General features: G+C 39.0%; 1 protein-coding gene across 1 annotated transcript in view; it reads left to right on the top strand.

The window, feature by feature from the left end:
• The window catches only part of PCDH15 (protocadherin related 15), a 567,896-nt gene that overhangs the window by 194,950 nt on the left and 359,784 nt on the right, over nucleotides 1-13,162 (top strand). The window contains exons 9-10 of the mRNA XM_046026577.1: nucleotides 3,655-3,789; nucleotides 5,270-5,419. Coding sequence (XP_045882533.1) covers nucleotides 3,655-3,789; nucleotides 5,270-5,419 — 285 coding nt within the window. The remainder of the gene's footprint in view (nucleotides 1-3,654; nucleotides 3,790-5,269; nucleotides 5,420-13,162) is intronic.

Below are 13,162 nucleotides of genomic sequence, written 5' to 3'. Positions count from 1 at the left end.
CTGCATTCTCCTCAAGGATTTTGATGGATTCCTTTCTCACATTGAATAAATGAAACAAGATGGGATTGGGAGGGAGACAAACCATAAATGACTCTTAATCTCACAAAACAAACTGGGGGTTGCTGGGGGGAGGTGGGATTGGGAGAGGGGGAGGGGGCTGTGGACATTGGGGAGGGGAGGCGAACCATAAGAGACTATGGACTCTGAAAAACAACCTGAGGGTTTTGAAGGGTCAGGGGTGGGAGGTTGGGGCAACCTGAGGGTTTTGAAGGGTCAGGGGTGGGAGGTTGGGGGAACAGGTGGTGGGTAATGGGGAGGGCACGTTTTGCATGGAGCACTGGGTGTTGTGCAAAAAGAATGAATACTGTTACACTGAAAAAATAAAATGGAAAAAAAAAAGTGAGAAGATAAAGATGAAAGAGGAATAAGAATTACTCCCTCCATTCTCCTCAGACAAACTGAGGAGACCCCAAATAGTCCAGCTTTCCTGAAGTATCATCAGACCATGACAGAATGAAAGTACAGGCTTCCAAAACACTGCAGAACCAGTTCTCTGGCTTTCTACCCCCTCAGCCGCTGCTGGTCACGCATTTCACTCAAGTATCTCCAGAGTCCTTCACATGGGTTCTAATGGTAAACACTAAACTTCCTTTTGCACCATTTTTCTCCTAGTGAAGTCTGCCACTTCTAACTTTATCCAACACAACTATCCTTTCATCTATGTTTCCAATTTATTTCTCATCATCTTTTCTTCACAATCTCACACAGAAATCTTTTCACAGTCTTCTCCCTCAAAAAGGCACTGACCCTTGGTTACCCACAAAAATCATAAGTTTAACCACGATACAACTTGATAAAATACCTGAATTCTTTCAATACTTTCATCCACATTATAATCAGTTGATTCTGTCTTGGGTCAAAAGTTGTTTAGACTTCCACCCTCATTTTTAGTAGTGTCCAATAAAGCCCATTCACCAGAAGACTCAACACCTTAATTTTCCCAGTGATTCTCAAACTTGAACATGCATTAGAATCACTTGGAGAGCTAAATAAAATAGTGATTGTTGGCCTCATCCTTAGAGTTTTTGGACTGAGGTAAGGCCTGAGAATTTGCAGGTTCCTAGGTGATGTGGAGAACCGGTCTAGTAATTAATGACTAGTTAGATAATTTATACCACCAATAAAAGAAGCAGATACAAGAGTTATACAGAAGTCTGAATTTAACAAAGGTTGTCAATAGTGCATATCAAAGAGGCCTGAGCTGGCCCAGAAACTCAAATGCTATAGTTGACTCCAGAACTTAAGCTGTTATTTAAGACTGTTTGGTTTTAACACCTTTGAATAACTGAATTATACTCTACTTTGACGGACACAGGCCGATGTTATTGCCTTTATTACCTTGACAAGAGAATATTTTTGATGAGTTACTAGATATTTTATTTAATGCCTGAAATATTACTTTAAATTAAGGGCCAGATAGTTATCTGCAATTACATAATAGTTATGCTGTGTTGGCACAGGTAAGAGTTACAGTTTAATTATAGAGTGCCGTCCTTCTAGATTTATTCATCTTTTTTATAGATGGAAAAAATAAATAAAATGGAAAAAAATATATGAATTTAACAGGCTAGTGATTTTATCTTGATTGGTAAAATCAAGGACATACATTAAAAAAATGACAGACACTCCTACTTATTTAGGTTTTTGTTGTTGTTGTTGTTCATTGAAACTGCATTCTAACTTTTCTGCTCACTTAAAAATAACCATTGGATTTTATCACAATTGACTTTAAAGTACACAGTAAGAAGCAACCTCAAAATGTAGATCAAGATATGTTGAGTTTACATGCATTTTATAATCTATTTTTAAAACAAATAATTTAACTTATTAACTAACATGCTTGATTATCCAAATACCCCACCTGCTAGCCATACTGACAAATGGGGGTCATGACCCTGACGTAGAACCTGAGGTTCCTGCTTGAAAGTATCCAAGGAAAGTCTCTGACCTTTCACAACTCTTAACAACCTTGATTATTTTATAGTCAAGAAACCAGTGGAAATTATTATATATAGCATTATTTTTTCTTGTTCCAGGATCAGTAAATATACCATACTGAACTGACATCACAATCATGGACATAGAAGCTACAATAGTATATCTAAATGCTATCTCCTAATGAGATGTTACAAATATAGAACTTGTGTTTGGTTCAAATAAAACCATGCATTTCAAAGTTGTTTGAAACATACCTACTGCATTTTTAAAAAGGTATATAGGTTACAGTATCTGTGGATCAAGCCATGCCTACCTTTTAATATAGTAGGACACATTTCAACTTTCTCACACATAGAAATTTTTAAAAGGTCAGTTCTAATTTTTTAATCAAATGAACATGTCTTTAACAATTCCAAAGTCTATAGTCTGCCCTCCCCCCCTGATTTCAGATTTGGAAAAGTACTCTATGATATTAGATTATATTTCACACTGTGCTATGCATCATATGTATTTTTTCATTTGAGTCTAGTTGACACGTGCTGTGACATGAGTTTCAGGTCAACTTCTCTGTATGTTATGCTGAGCTCAGCACATGGTAGGTCCCATCTGTCACTGCACAGTGGTCTTACAGGACCAATGACTATCCCCTGTCCTGTGCTTTTCATCCCAGGACTTACTCATTCCATTCCTGGAAGCCTGTTATATATTACAGGCTCCCCTTAGTGCACAATATTTTTATAGTTGCCAAAACCTATAGAAACACCTCACCTCCCTGTGTCAAGTCTGTTGATGTTGTTTTCGTAAAGCTTTGTCCATCGTCCTATTTCCCATTATTCATTTCTCTTCCCCACCTGCCTTTTTACTCTACCACCAGACACCAGTCCATGTCTCCCCACTTACATCCTTGTTCTTTCTCTAACAGGCAGAGATTAGTATCTTATCTTTCAGGACGGCAATAAGACTGTAAAGGGTTGCCAATGCATAATTATCTCTGTTTTGAGCTTTTGTAACCCCTTCTTCTTTATGCATATGTCATTTTTCTGAACTCTCATTGGACACAATGCAGCCAATTCATATATCTTCAATCTAATCATCTGAAATTTTTAAATTAAAATAAACATTATGTTTCCCTTTGGAGAGCCTTTGCAGCATTAAAATAAGAAAAAGCAAGCATGATATTTATAGGTAATGAATTATACATAACCAATTTTATTTATTTTACATTAAATGTGAAAACAGAAGAGTAATAGGCGTATGTACAGTTTATTACTACAAATGAAGTAGTTGTACAATCCTACAGCTAAAATTTTGGGCTCCAGTTTTCTTTTCTTGCATTTATTTTTTATTCCTCAAGTCCGATGACGTTCTGGAGAATATTGATATTCAATTGGTTTGTTATCTATCCTATTCTTTTCCTTTTATTCACATTAAGTATACTTGTACTCAGTCTCCTATGGTGTTTTCCACAAAAGTGGTCATTGTCTTTGCATAATACAGCTCAGCGATGAGTGAATGTCTAGTGAAACCTATCTTGTCTTTGAACTATTATAGTCATGCATAGTTTTATAATAGATTTGCAAAATTAATCTCCAGTTAATGAGCTAATAACTACATTGTGTATTCAACATTTTAAATAATGGCATTCTTTTTTCAAAGACGAAAGACCCAGAGCTTCACCTTTTCCTGAATGATTACACCTCAGTCTTCACCGTTACACAAACTGGCATTACTCGCTACCTCACCTTACTTCAGCCAGTGGACAGGGAAGAACAACAGACTTACACTTTTTCGGTAAAAAGATTTCATATACACGTGTGTGTGTGTGTGTGTGTGTGTGTGTGTAACAGAAAGATACCTGTTTAAAACTGAAGAAGTCAATAATTGAGGAGGAAAATGCAATATTTTCAAGGAATTGAGAATTAAGATTCTCAAGAATAAAATTCTTCACATGTATTTTTTTCTGTTTTATAAGTTTGTGCAACTGTGTTAACATTCTTTCTAACAGAGGGAAAATAATTTGAAGATGGAAACAGGAAAATAGGAGTCTTGTTTTTCACCATACACTCATAATTAACTTAAATTTGAGATATTATCATCCAGAATCCACAAATAATTATTTCCTAACCCTTATTTTAACTTTTTTTTTTTTGTTATTACATTTTAAATTTTGTCATGGGGTTAAGCCACTGGGATGATCCCTGCTCCCCCCAAGCCCATCCCACCCCTCCCCTGGAAACATTTGGCAATGTCTGCAGACACATTGGCCATCACTACTGTGAGAGGTGCATTTCGTATCAGGGAGGGAGACACTAAGGATTCTGGTAAGCATCTTATAACACACAGGACAGGGCCCCCTCCACCAAAACAAATAATTATCTGATGGAGAGATCCTAGTTTAGGTTAATCAGAAAAAAGAGAAAAGAAAAGTGAGGGGAGATTATTCAAGCTGTAATTGTAAATAGTTACCAAAAAATAGAAATATTTTTGTGTCTCTACGAAAACGCAATTGAGAAGTGAATACAGATGAAAAGAAAGTTGTATTATCCAACTTTCTAAGATGAATTTTATTCAGATATAAGAGAAAAATGAGCTGATAGAAAGGTAGAGATTGTGGGACTTACATAGGATTTCCTTCTGAGAGCCAGAGCTTCCAGAAACCTGACAGGTAAAACTTAGGTACAGAGTGGATTTCAGGAGTCATTCAGAAAAAGAGGGTGGAGTTATAACACTGATTTTGTTTGTCAGACCTTCCTAAAATGTAAATGATGTAATTACAATATCACTATTAACTAATGGCACTAAGTCCTATAAAAATTGTCGCTTGGTAAATTACCAGAAAAAGACATCACATCTCTAGGGCACCTACTTTCTTGTGTGATGTAAGTATGTTGACTATAAACACTTCTATGGCATTGTATACAGAATATGGAAATGTGAAGAATAACTTCCTTTTTTTTAATTTAACAAAAAATTAAGTAGTAGTTAACATCAGCAATGTTACTGGCTCACCCCAGGGCTCTAACACATTTTGCACATCTGCTTCTTTAAAATGTGCGTGGAATTGAATACATGAAAAATAAAACGGAATCCTCTATAATCACCTCTGCTTATATGTACTATCGTAGGTCTTTTTCCTTTTATCCACAAAACATTTTGGCACCCATTTAAAACTGAAATTATATATAAAAAATGTTTTAAATCGTAAGAGTGAATTCTGTGCTGCTTCTGTTCGCATGACTTCTCTGTTACATGTATTTTTCTCTCCCCAAAGATAACGGCATTCGATGGTGTGCAAGAAAGCGAGCCAGTTACTGTCAATATTTGGGTGATGGATGCAAATGATAACACTCCGACCTTTCCTGAAATATCGTATGATGTCTATGTGTATACAGACATGAGCCCCGGCGACAGCGTCATTCAGGTAACTGCCTGTGGGGTGTGCAGATTCACACAAAGCCATTAATTCCGTGGGCATTATGCAATGTGTACGTTAAGAAACTGCTGAAGAAGTGAAAGTGAGCTCAGACTCATGGTATGGCATAACTGAGTTTAAGAACTTTAGATTTATGTCTATTTTTCAAATAAAAGTACAACTATATGCACTTTTTTAAAGATTTTATTTATTGAGATGGAGGAGAGCACAGAGAGGGAGAGAAGCAGACTCCCCGCATAGCAGGGAGCCCAATGTGGGACTCAATCCCAGGACCCTGAGATTATGACCTGAGCTGAAGGCTGACACTTAACTGACTAAGCCACTGAGGCGCCCCATTGCACTTTAAAGTGGAATTAATTAGTTACTAAATGCAAACATAGCTATTTAACACCCTGAAGTTTCAGGTATTAGACATACAGTTGAAAACTTCCAATTATTTTGAACTTCTGCAAATATGGGTTGAATTTCCCTTGGTGATAAAGGAAGAAGACTGCCTTAATAAATTAGTGGATAATACTGTTAGACAGTGGTTACCCAGACATAAAATGGAATCATTGCAACAGAGAAAATTAGAATTGTGTAGTAAGTGGTGTCTTTGAAAACACAGAAATTGGGCAGAATCTTTCTCCTTGATTTGTCTTATTTCTATTACTAACTTGTGTACTTACTGCATTTAAATTAATTATAAGTTATCTTAAAATATGTGGGGTTTTTTGCTTTTTTTTTGTATTTTGAGTATAAGTCATAGAGAAGTCATAATCTTCCTTGAGGATTTTTAGAAAGAGTGGAGTCTAGCACTTTCCAAACTGACTGTGCTGCGAGTTAATGAGGGAGCTGTTTAGAAATACAGACAACCAAAATTTCACGTCTACTTTCCTGGATCTGAAGCTTTACTAACAATACATACATTACTGATAATTAGAAAGTGAACCCTGAGAGCTTCAGTTGCCCAACCGTGTAAAGATCACTTATGTAGATTATCCTCTAAATTTGAGAGTCAGACTCAATAATTCTAAGTAACTTTCAGGCCAGGAAGGCCATGAATCTATATACTTTCAGAGTATTTGCATAGCTCCAAATTAGTAGTAAATTACATATTACATATTACGTAACAATTATGTATATTACACAAATTATATATAGCAAGTATTACACAAATTACATATTATATAACAATTACATTATATCATTAGGGTCATATAAAGTGTTAGGGAAAGGCTGGAATTTCGCCTGTACCTGCTTGCACGTGTGAATACCTTCAACTGCATCTGGTATTAAGGGAAAAGCAACAGCACATTCTCGTTTTGATGAAATCCACCCTTTCAGCAATTTGCCTTGAGGGAAGAACTCTGTTTAGGTTATTTCTGCATCCATAAACTCTGTACCCATAATGCCTAGCACCTAGTACATACTCAGTGTAGTAGATGCTCAATAAATGTTTATCCAAAGGTGACAGAGGGACACTTGCAGGCAAGTGGTATGAATGAACAAGACGGTGTAAAAATGCTGACCTTTATTTCTAGTCAACTGGTGACCTAGTGAGATATAGATCTAGATATAGATACAGATATAGATATATAACCAGCAGGGAACTGGAAAGTGTAATTAAGAAAATCATAGCAATTATGTGGTGGAAACAGCTCAAAAAATGTTTGCCTTGGAGGATCAAAAGCTTATTTCTGGCATTTGCAGGCTGCAGAAGTTAATTTCCCTATGTACCTCTTTATAAAATAGATCTTTTCTTGCCTTTAAAGATTCATATTTTGTATATCTCCCTGAACCACGCAGATTATGGAGATAGAGTATTGTTTGCATCTTTATGGCTTTGGTTTTTTAAAAATTATTTAAGCACCAAGAAATGAAACATTATAATTAGTATTTTAAATGTTATTCCCACTATGTGGTAACAGGATGGTATGTCTCTAAAACATCCTCCAGGGGCCTCGAAATGAAGGGAAATACATTTCCTATGAAGAGAAAGATTTGTAAATAAAGCAAAATGACTCAGAACTGTGGCCTGCCCCAGCCTCATAACAGTCTTTGAAGAAGGTTCTGGCTGCCCCCACCCCAGCCCTTCACCAGCCTGCCTTTCCCTGACGACCCCAAGATCAACTTGTTTATATTTGGTTAGTATTCTTATGTCAAAAACAGTGAGAGGGGCGCCTGGGTGGCTCAGTCGGTAAAGCGTCTGTCTCTGCTCAGGTCATGATCCCAGGGTCCTGGGATCAAGTCCCGCACTGGGCTCCCTGCTCTTTGGGAAACCTGCTTCTCCCCTCCCTCTCCTCCTGCTTGTGTTCTTTCTCTTGCTGTGTCTTTCTCTGTCAAATAAATGAATGAAATCTTTAAAAAAAAAAAAAGTGAGAATATTAGAAGCAAAGGGGACAGTGAGTACTAATCAGAGAGTACCTTGGATAACAGCTTTTAAGTATATTTTATTTTATTTGTCAGAGAGAGAGAGAAAGAGCACAAGCAAGGGGAGAGGCAGGCAGAGGGAGAAGCAGACTCCCCACTGAGTGAATCACTGGATCACTGGAAGTTGATCCCAGGACCCTGAGATCATGACCTGAACCACCTAGGGGTCTCCAGATTTTTAGTATACTTTAATAGGATAATTTTAAATCTATCATTTTCAATGCAGTTGTGAGACTTTCTTGGCCTTATGTCAGTACCTACTCAACTATTTGAGTCCACCCCCTCCCTGTTGGGAGGGGCATGTATGAAGTGGATGGGTTGGTCAGAAAGATGTGAGGAACCAGGTCCTTATTACAAATTTTGTTATAAATTTGTTCTCTAACTTTGTATCTCCTAGGCCTGAGTGTTGTAAATAGAAGAGAGGGGCTCATGAGCCACATCTGGTAGAGCACTGCCCCAAACCAGCATCTGTGTCCTTTATACCTAGAAATGAAGTGATTCAGATTACTAGCATATCTTGTGTGTAGGGGGAGATTACTGGCATGAGTGGGAATGATTTTTTTACATGAAAGAATGTCTTAGGGCCACATGGGTGGCTCAATGGGTTAAGCCTCTGCCTTCGGCTCAGGTCATGATCTCAGGGTCCTGGGATCAAGCCAGGCACTGGGCTCTCTGCTCAGCAGGGAGCCTGCTTCCCCCTCTTACTCTGCCTGCCTCTCTGATTACTTGTGATCTCTCTTTCTCGCTCTGTCAAATAAATAAATAAATTCTTAAAGAAAGAAAGAACATCTTATAAGCCATCAAAGAACTCCTACAGGATATCATGACCTGTTGTCCTAGGTCTCATTCCACATATTACTGGTTTTCTCAAAAAACCAATTGCTCAATATTGAAGATAGAGATTTTGATATATAATTTTAATATTTTGAAAATGTTGGTTTTCCTATCAGTAGCTACCTCTCCAGTCCACACTCCATAGATGCTCTTCCTAAACTCTCACAACTTTCATCAATCAGTGTTCTTGATCCTAACTGAATAAAGAGATTGCCCTGATCAGCCTTTGAAAATGGGAATGCCTCAACTCCATCCTGCCATGGTTTTATTTCAGCCATCTGACCACTCACCGTTGAGCCTCATTGGGAGATTCACCTAACAAAACAAAGCAACTCTGATATATGGCCAGTTTTGAGAAAACTCATCTTTACCCTTAATAAGATTTCATACTTCAGAAAATCGAAATTGCTAATTTGTGATGATGGAGTCTCATATGGAGCTGAGTCCTTTGATTCTTACCCCACCTCTTTCTGTTTTTCTTGTTCTCCAGTTCCTATCTTCTGTCCCACTTCCTACTCCTCCTCGCTGCTTTAACATCCCCTCCCCCACCTTCACCCATGCTCTACTCTTATTCTGCTCCATTCCCTTTCTTTCACTACAGCAATGTCCTTCTCTCTCCAGACTCCTTACTGTCCATCTATAAACACCCTCACATCTCCCCCTGACCTGGTCTAAATGCTTCTCCCGGGTAAAACCTCATGGTGCTGTCCCACTCTCATATATTCAGTCACTAGAGTCGGTGGATACACTTAGAGAATTTATTAATTTATTACCTTATAGTTATTAATTGCTATTCTATTATTTTATTCAAATTATACCATGAAAATCATACAAAATCATAAATCTGATGAGTCTCTCTTTAATTGTCAAACACAAAAGCATTTCTCACTCCTTCATCTAGGTAAAACTCTCGTCAGTCCCGTTTTATGGAAAATTGGTTCTCATCCCACCTCCCTGGTGACAAAGGAACTTTGTTGCCAGCTCCTTGTTCACTTCTTATTCTTTAAATATTAGCATTCTCCAAAAATAAATATGCAGTGTTCTGTTTCATGTATTGCCACGTTTTTAGTCATTACCACAATGTATAGTCATGTCTCCCAAGATTCAATGCCCTGTGGCTACCTCAACATCCAGCTGGCATTCCAAGGATCTGTTGTAGGGGGGAGTACAGGTTTTGGTTAGGAATTTCAGACTGGACATACTCCAAGATAAATTAGCTAATCCATGGTCATTCATCTAATACAGAAACACATGCAGACTCAGACACGCACACCCTGTCTCCTTTGGAGGCTGCTACCTTGTGAAGGGGGCTGTTGATCTAAGATTACACAGGCTTTAGCACCCACCTCCAATCATTTCTCATCCTTCATTCTCATTCCCCTCCCCACACACAGGTGACGGTCCAGGTGCTGAAATTGCTGTTCCAAAATGGATCTGTCATTATTTGCCTTTCTGTTTCTATGGCGCGCCAGAAATTAGGCTACAAGGATGGACTCTGAGTGGTAACTCCATTTCCACAGATGCCCCCCATGTTCTTTTTTTTTTTTTTTTTAAGATTTTATTTATTTATTTGACAGAAATCACAAGTAGGAAGGGAGGCAGACGGGGCGGGGGGGGGGGGGGGGGACAGGCTCCCTGCTGAGCAGAGAGCCCCATGCAGGGCTTGATCCCAGGACCCTGGGATCATGACCCGAGCTGAAGGCAGAGGCTTTAACCCACCGAGCCACCCAGGTGCCCCTGCCCCCCATGATCTTATTCTGCCACAAGAATCAGGACAGGTCTTCCCTACCTGAGGAAGAGCCCAATCTTCACACGTGCCTTCAAGAACATCCCTGTAATGTCTCACGTTCTTCTGTCTCAGCTCCTGCTACATCCCCCAAGTAATCGACTTTGAGATCCTAGAGATAGTTCTATTTTGTTCTTTCTGTTTGACTCCAGCATGGACTCTCCCTTCCCATTCTGAGTCTATCGACATCTCTCTCAAGCGTCAAGGTTTGATCCAAATGATGTCCTTTTTTTTTTTTTTTTTTTCATTTTTTAACACACAGCTCAGATGTGACTTTCAAGTAAAGCCTTTATTTTTTCTAGCAAGTCTGAATTAATGGTTCCGTGCACCATCCTCCACACGTCCAGCTAGCAGCATCTACCTGGCACGCAATTTACCGTGTCCTGCATGGCATTTAGCTCACATGTGTCTGCCTACCTGCTGACCTGAAAATTCCTCCAGGACAGGGACTCTTAATGATACCTAACCACCAGTGCTCAGCACAATCCCTTCCTCGTGGTAGGGCTTCACCAAATAGCCATGGAATTGATTCCCACCATGCTCTCTCAGTCAGTGTACAAAATCTCTCATTCTAGAAATGAATTCTGTTTGGAATTCCCTCCGTCATAGATAAAGTGTTGCCCACCCCCCCAACCCCAGCCCTCTCCTAACTCCACAGCCTCAGGGAGGCCGTGCCTTTCCTGCTCTTCAGGCAGAAGACATTCGACACTGGCACATTTCTCTTAGCCAGGCTGAGTCACAGGCCCTGAACAGTACAGCTGGAAATGACTTTGAAAAGGTTTCTTGTTCCCAGGCTCATTTGATAAAGAATTTGAGTGAACACGCTGATAAAATGATCGGTCCCAAATCACCAAGTTTGTAAGTGACAGAGGTGATACTGAATCCAAGTTATAAATGACAGACTCTGGACCTGGACGAGCTGCATCTCCTTCTGCCCCTTTGTACCCTTATGTGACTCTGGACAAATAGCTCAGTCCTCTGTATTCAGGTTTTTTACTCTTTAGAAAGGTGATAAATATAGTACCAGCTTCACAAAGGCTATTAGTATTATTATTAATTATTAGTTATGAGTATTAGTTCTATAAGCTACCAACATATGTGCACTTTGCAAATCCACTGTATATAAATGTTACATTGTTATTAGTATTATTGAACTATTCTCATGGATTATATAAAACACTTATGACTATTAATGCCTTTACCACCTTATTTGTGTATATCCTTATGTGTCATGTGTATTATACGCTGAGGAGGACACATAAACACAATGTATAAAAGGATATACTGAAATTCTTTTTTTATGATTTCCAGCATTATAAACAGAATCAGGATAAACCCATGTGGTGTTTTAATGCCTTCTGACAATTTATTTTATGTAAAATAATGAGTGTTCTCTGTGGTATATGTGTATGTGAGTGTGTTTGGGCTTGTGATATCATGACTCAAGTTTGAGGGAGGGTTCTGTTTATGTTAAAGTCTTGGTGGAGTTTAGTATTTCAGCAAATCTCAGATAACGATTTGGTGGGCAAACCATGCAGAATTGTAAGCATATTTTCACATCTATATACAATTTATTTTTGATGTTTGAAACAATTTAATTTTACCGAAGACCATACAATTTCTTACCCAAACCCACTTGCATGAGAATGAAAACAAATACCTAAAATTGCATGGATACCATCTGAATTCTGTACACGTGGAGGGCACTCCCCCACTTGTGAGAAAGCACCACCTTCCCCATACTTGCAGGCTGGAAATCAGAGGTAGTCCTGGCACAGTCTAACTTCCTCCTTCCTCTCCATCAGTTACCAAGTCCTACTGATTTCCCCTTAGCCAACAACCAAATGTACCTACTCCAGCCTCTTCCCTCCACTATCCTCCTCCACAAGCTGCTATCAGCTCTTGCTGGGACCTTCCAGCACCCTCCTGTGGGCCGCCTGGTGTATCTCCTCTCCCTGGTGTCTCCACGCAGCCCCCCACAGGACTCCTGTGAATAGGAGTTGTGGTGCTGACACCTTTAGGGATTTTCCGCAGCTGTCAAAATAAAGCCAGTCACTATCCTGCATGACCAGTCTGCTGATGACTCTCCAGTTTCTGTCTTGCCAACCACCTTTCTCTGGCTCTTTTAATGCGTTCACTTCTATTCACATGCTTTTCCTCACTAAGATCTCAATTCACATGTCACCTCCTCAAAAAAGCCTTCCTGGACTCCTTTCCTACATTATACTCCCTTTGTTATCCCAGAGCAGCCTGATTCTTCCTTCATAGCATATTTCTAAATTTATTATAATTTTATGATCCATTTCTCCTCTTAGGTAATAAGCTCAAGCAAGCTCCCATGATGAGACTTTGTCAGTGTCTCCTTTTTGTCTCTTGTTCCACTGCTGTTTGTATACAACCTCAGGCAGGGCACCTGGTCCATAGTAAACCTATAATTTTTCGTTTAATGAACAAGTGGGTAAAGGAACTAATGGGTTCATGTGAAAGAAGTGTTCTTTAACTTAGGTACGAATGTTGGGAAATTACCCATATTTCAGGTTGAAGTGATTTAAGCATTAATTAGCTAAACTGCAGGGGGATTAGTGTCCCTAGGATATCGTACTTCCTAGCTTGATTATCCAGAAGACTCTCTCCAGCAAAGTCTCTTGAGACGCTGAACAGTCTGACTGCAAACATGTCATGAGAAAGCACTTGCACTT

The sequence above is a fragment of the Meles meles genome, chromosome 13, assembly GCF_922984935.1.
Source record: "Meles meles chromosome 13, mMelMel3.1 paternal haplotype, whole genome shotgun sequence".
Classification (NCBI taxonomy): Eukaryota; Metazoa; Chordata; class Mammalia; order Carnivora; family Mustelidae; genus Meles; species Meles meles.
This window is presented reverse-complemented; position numbering and strand designations above follow the sequence as displayed.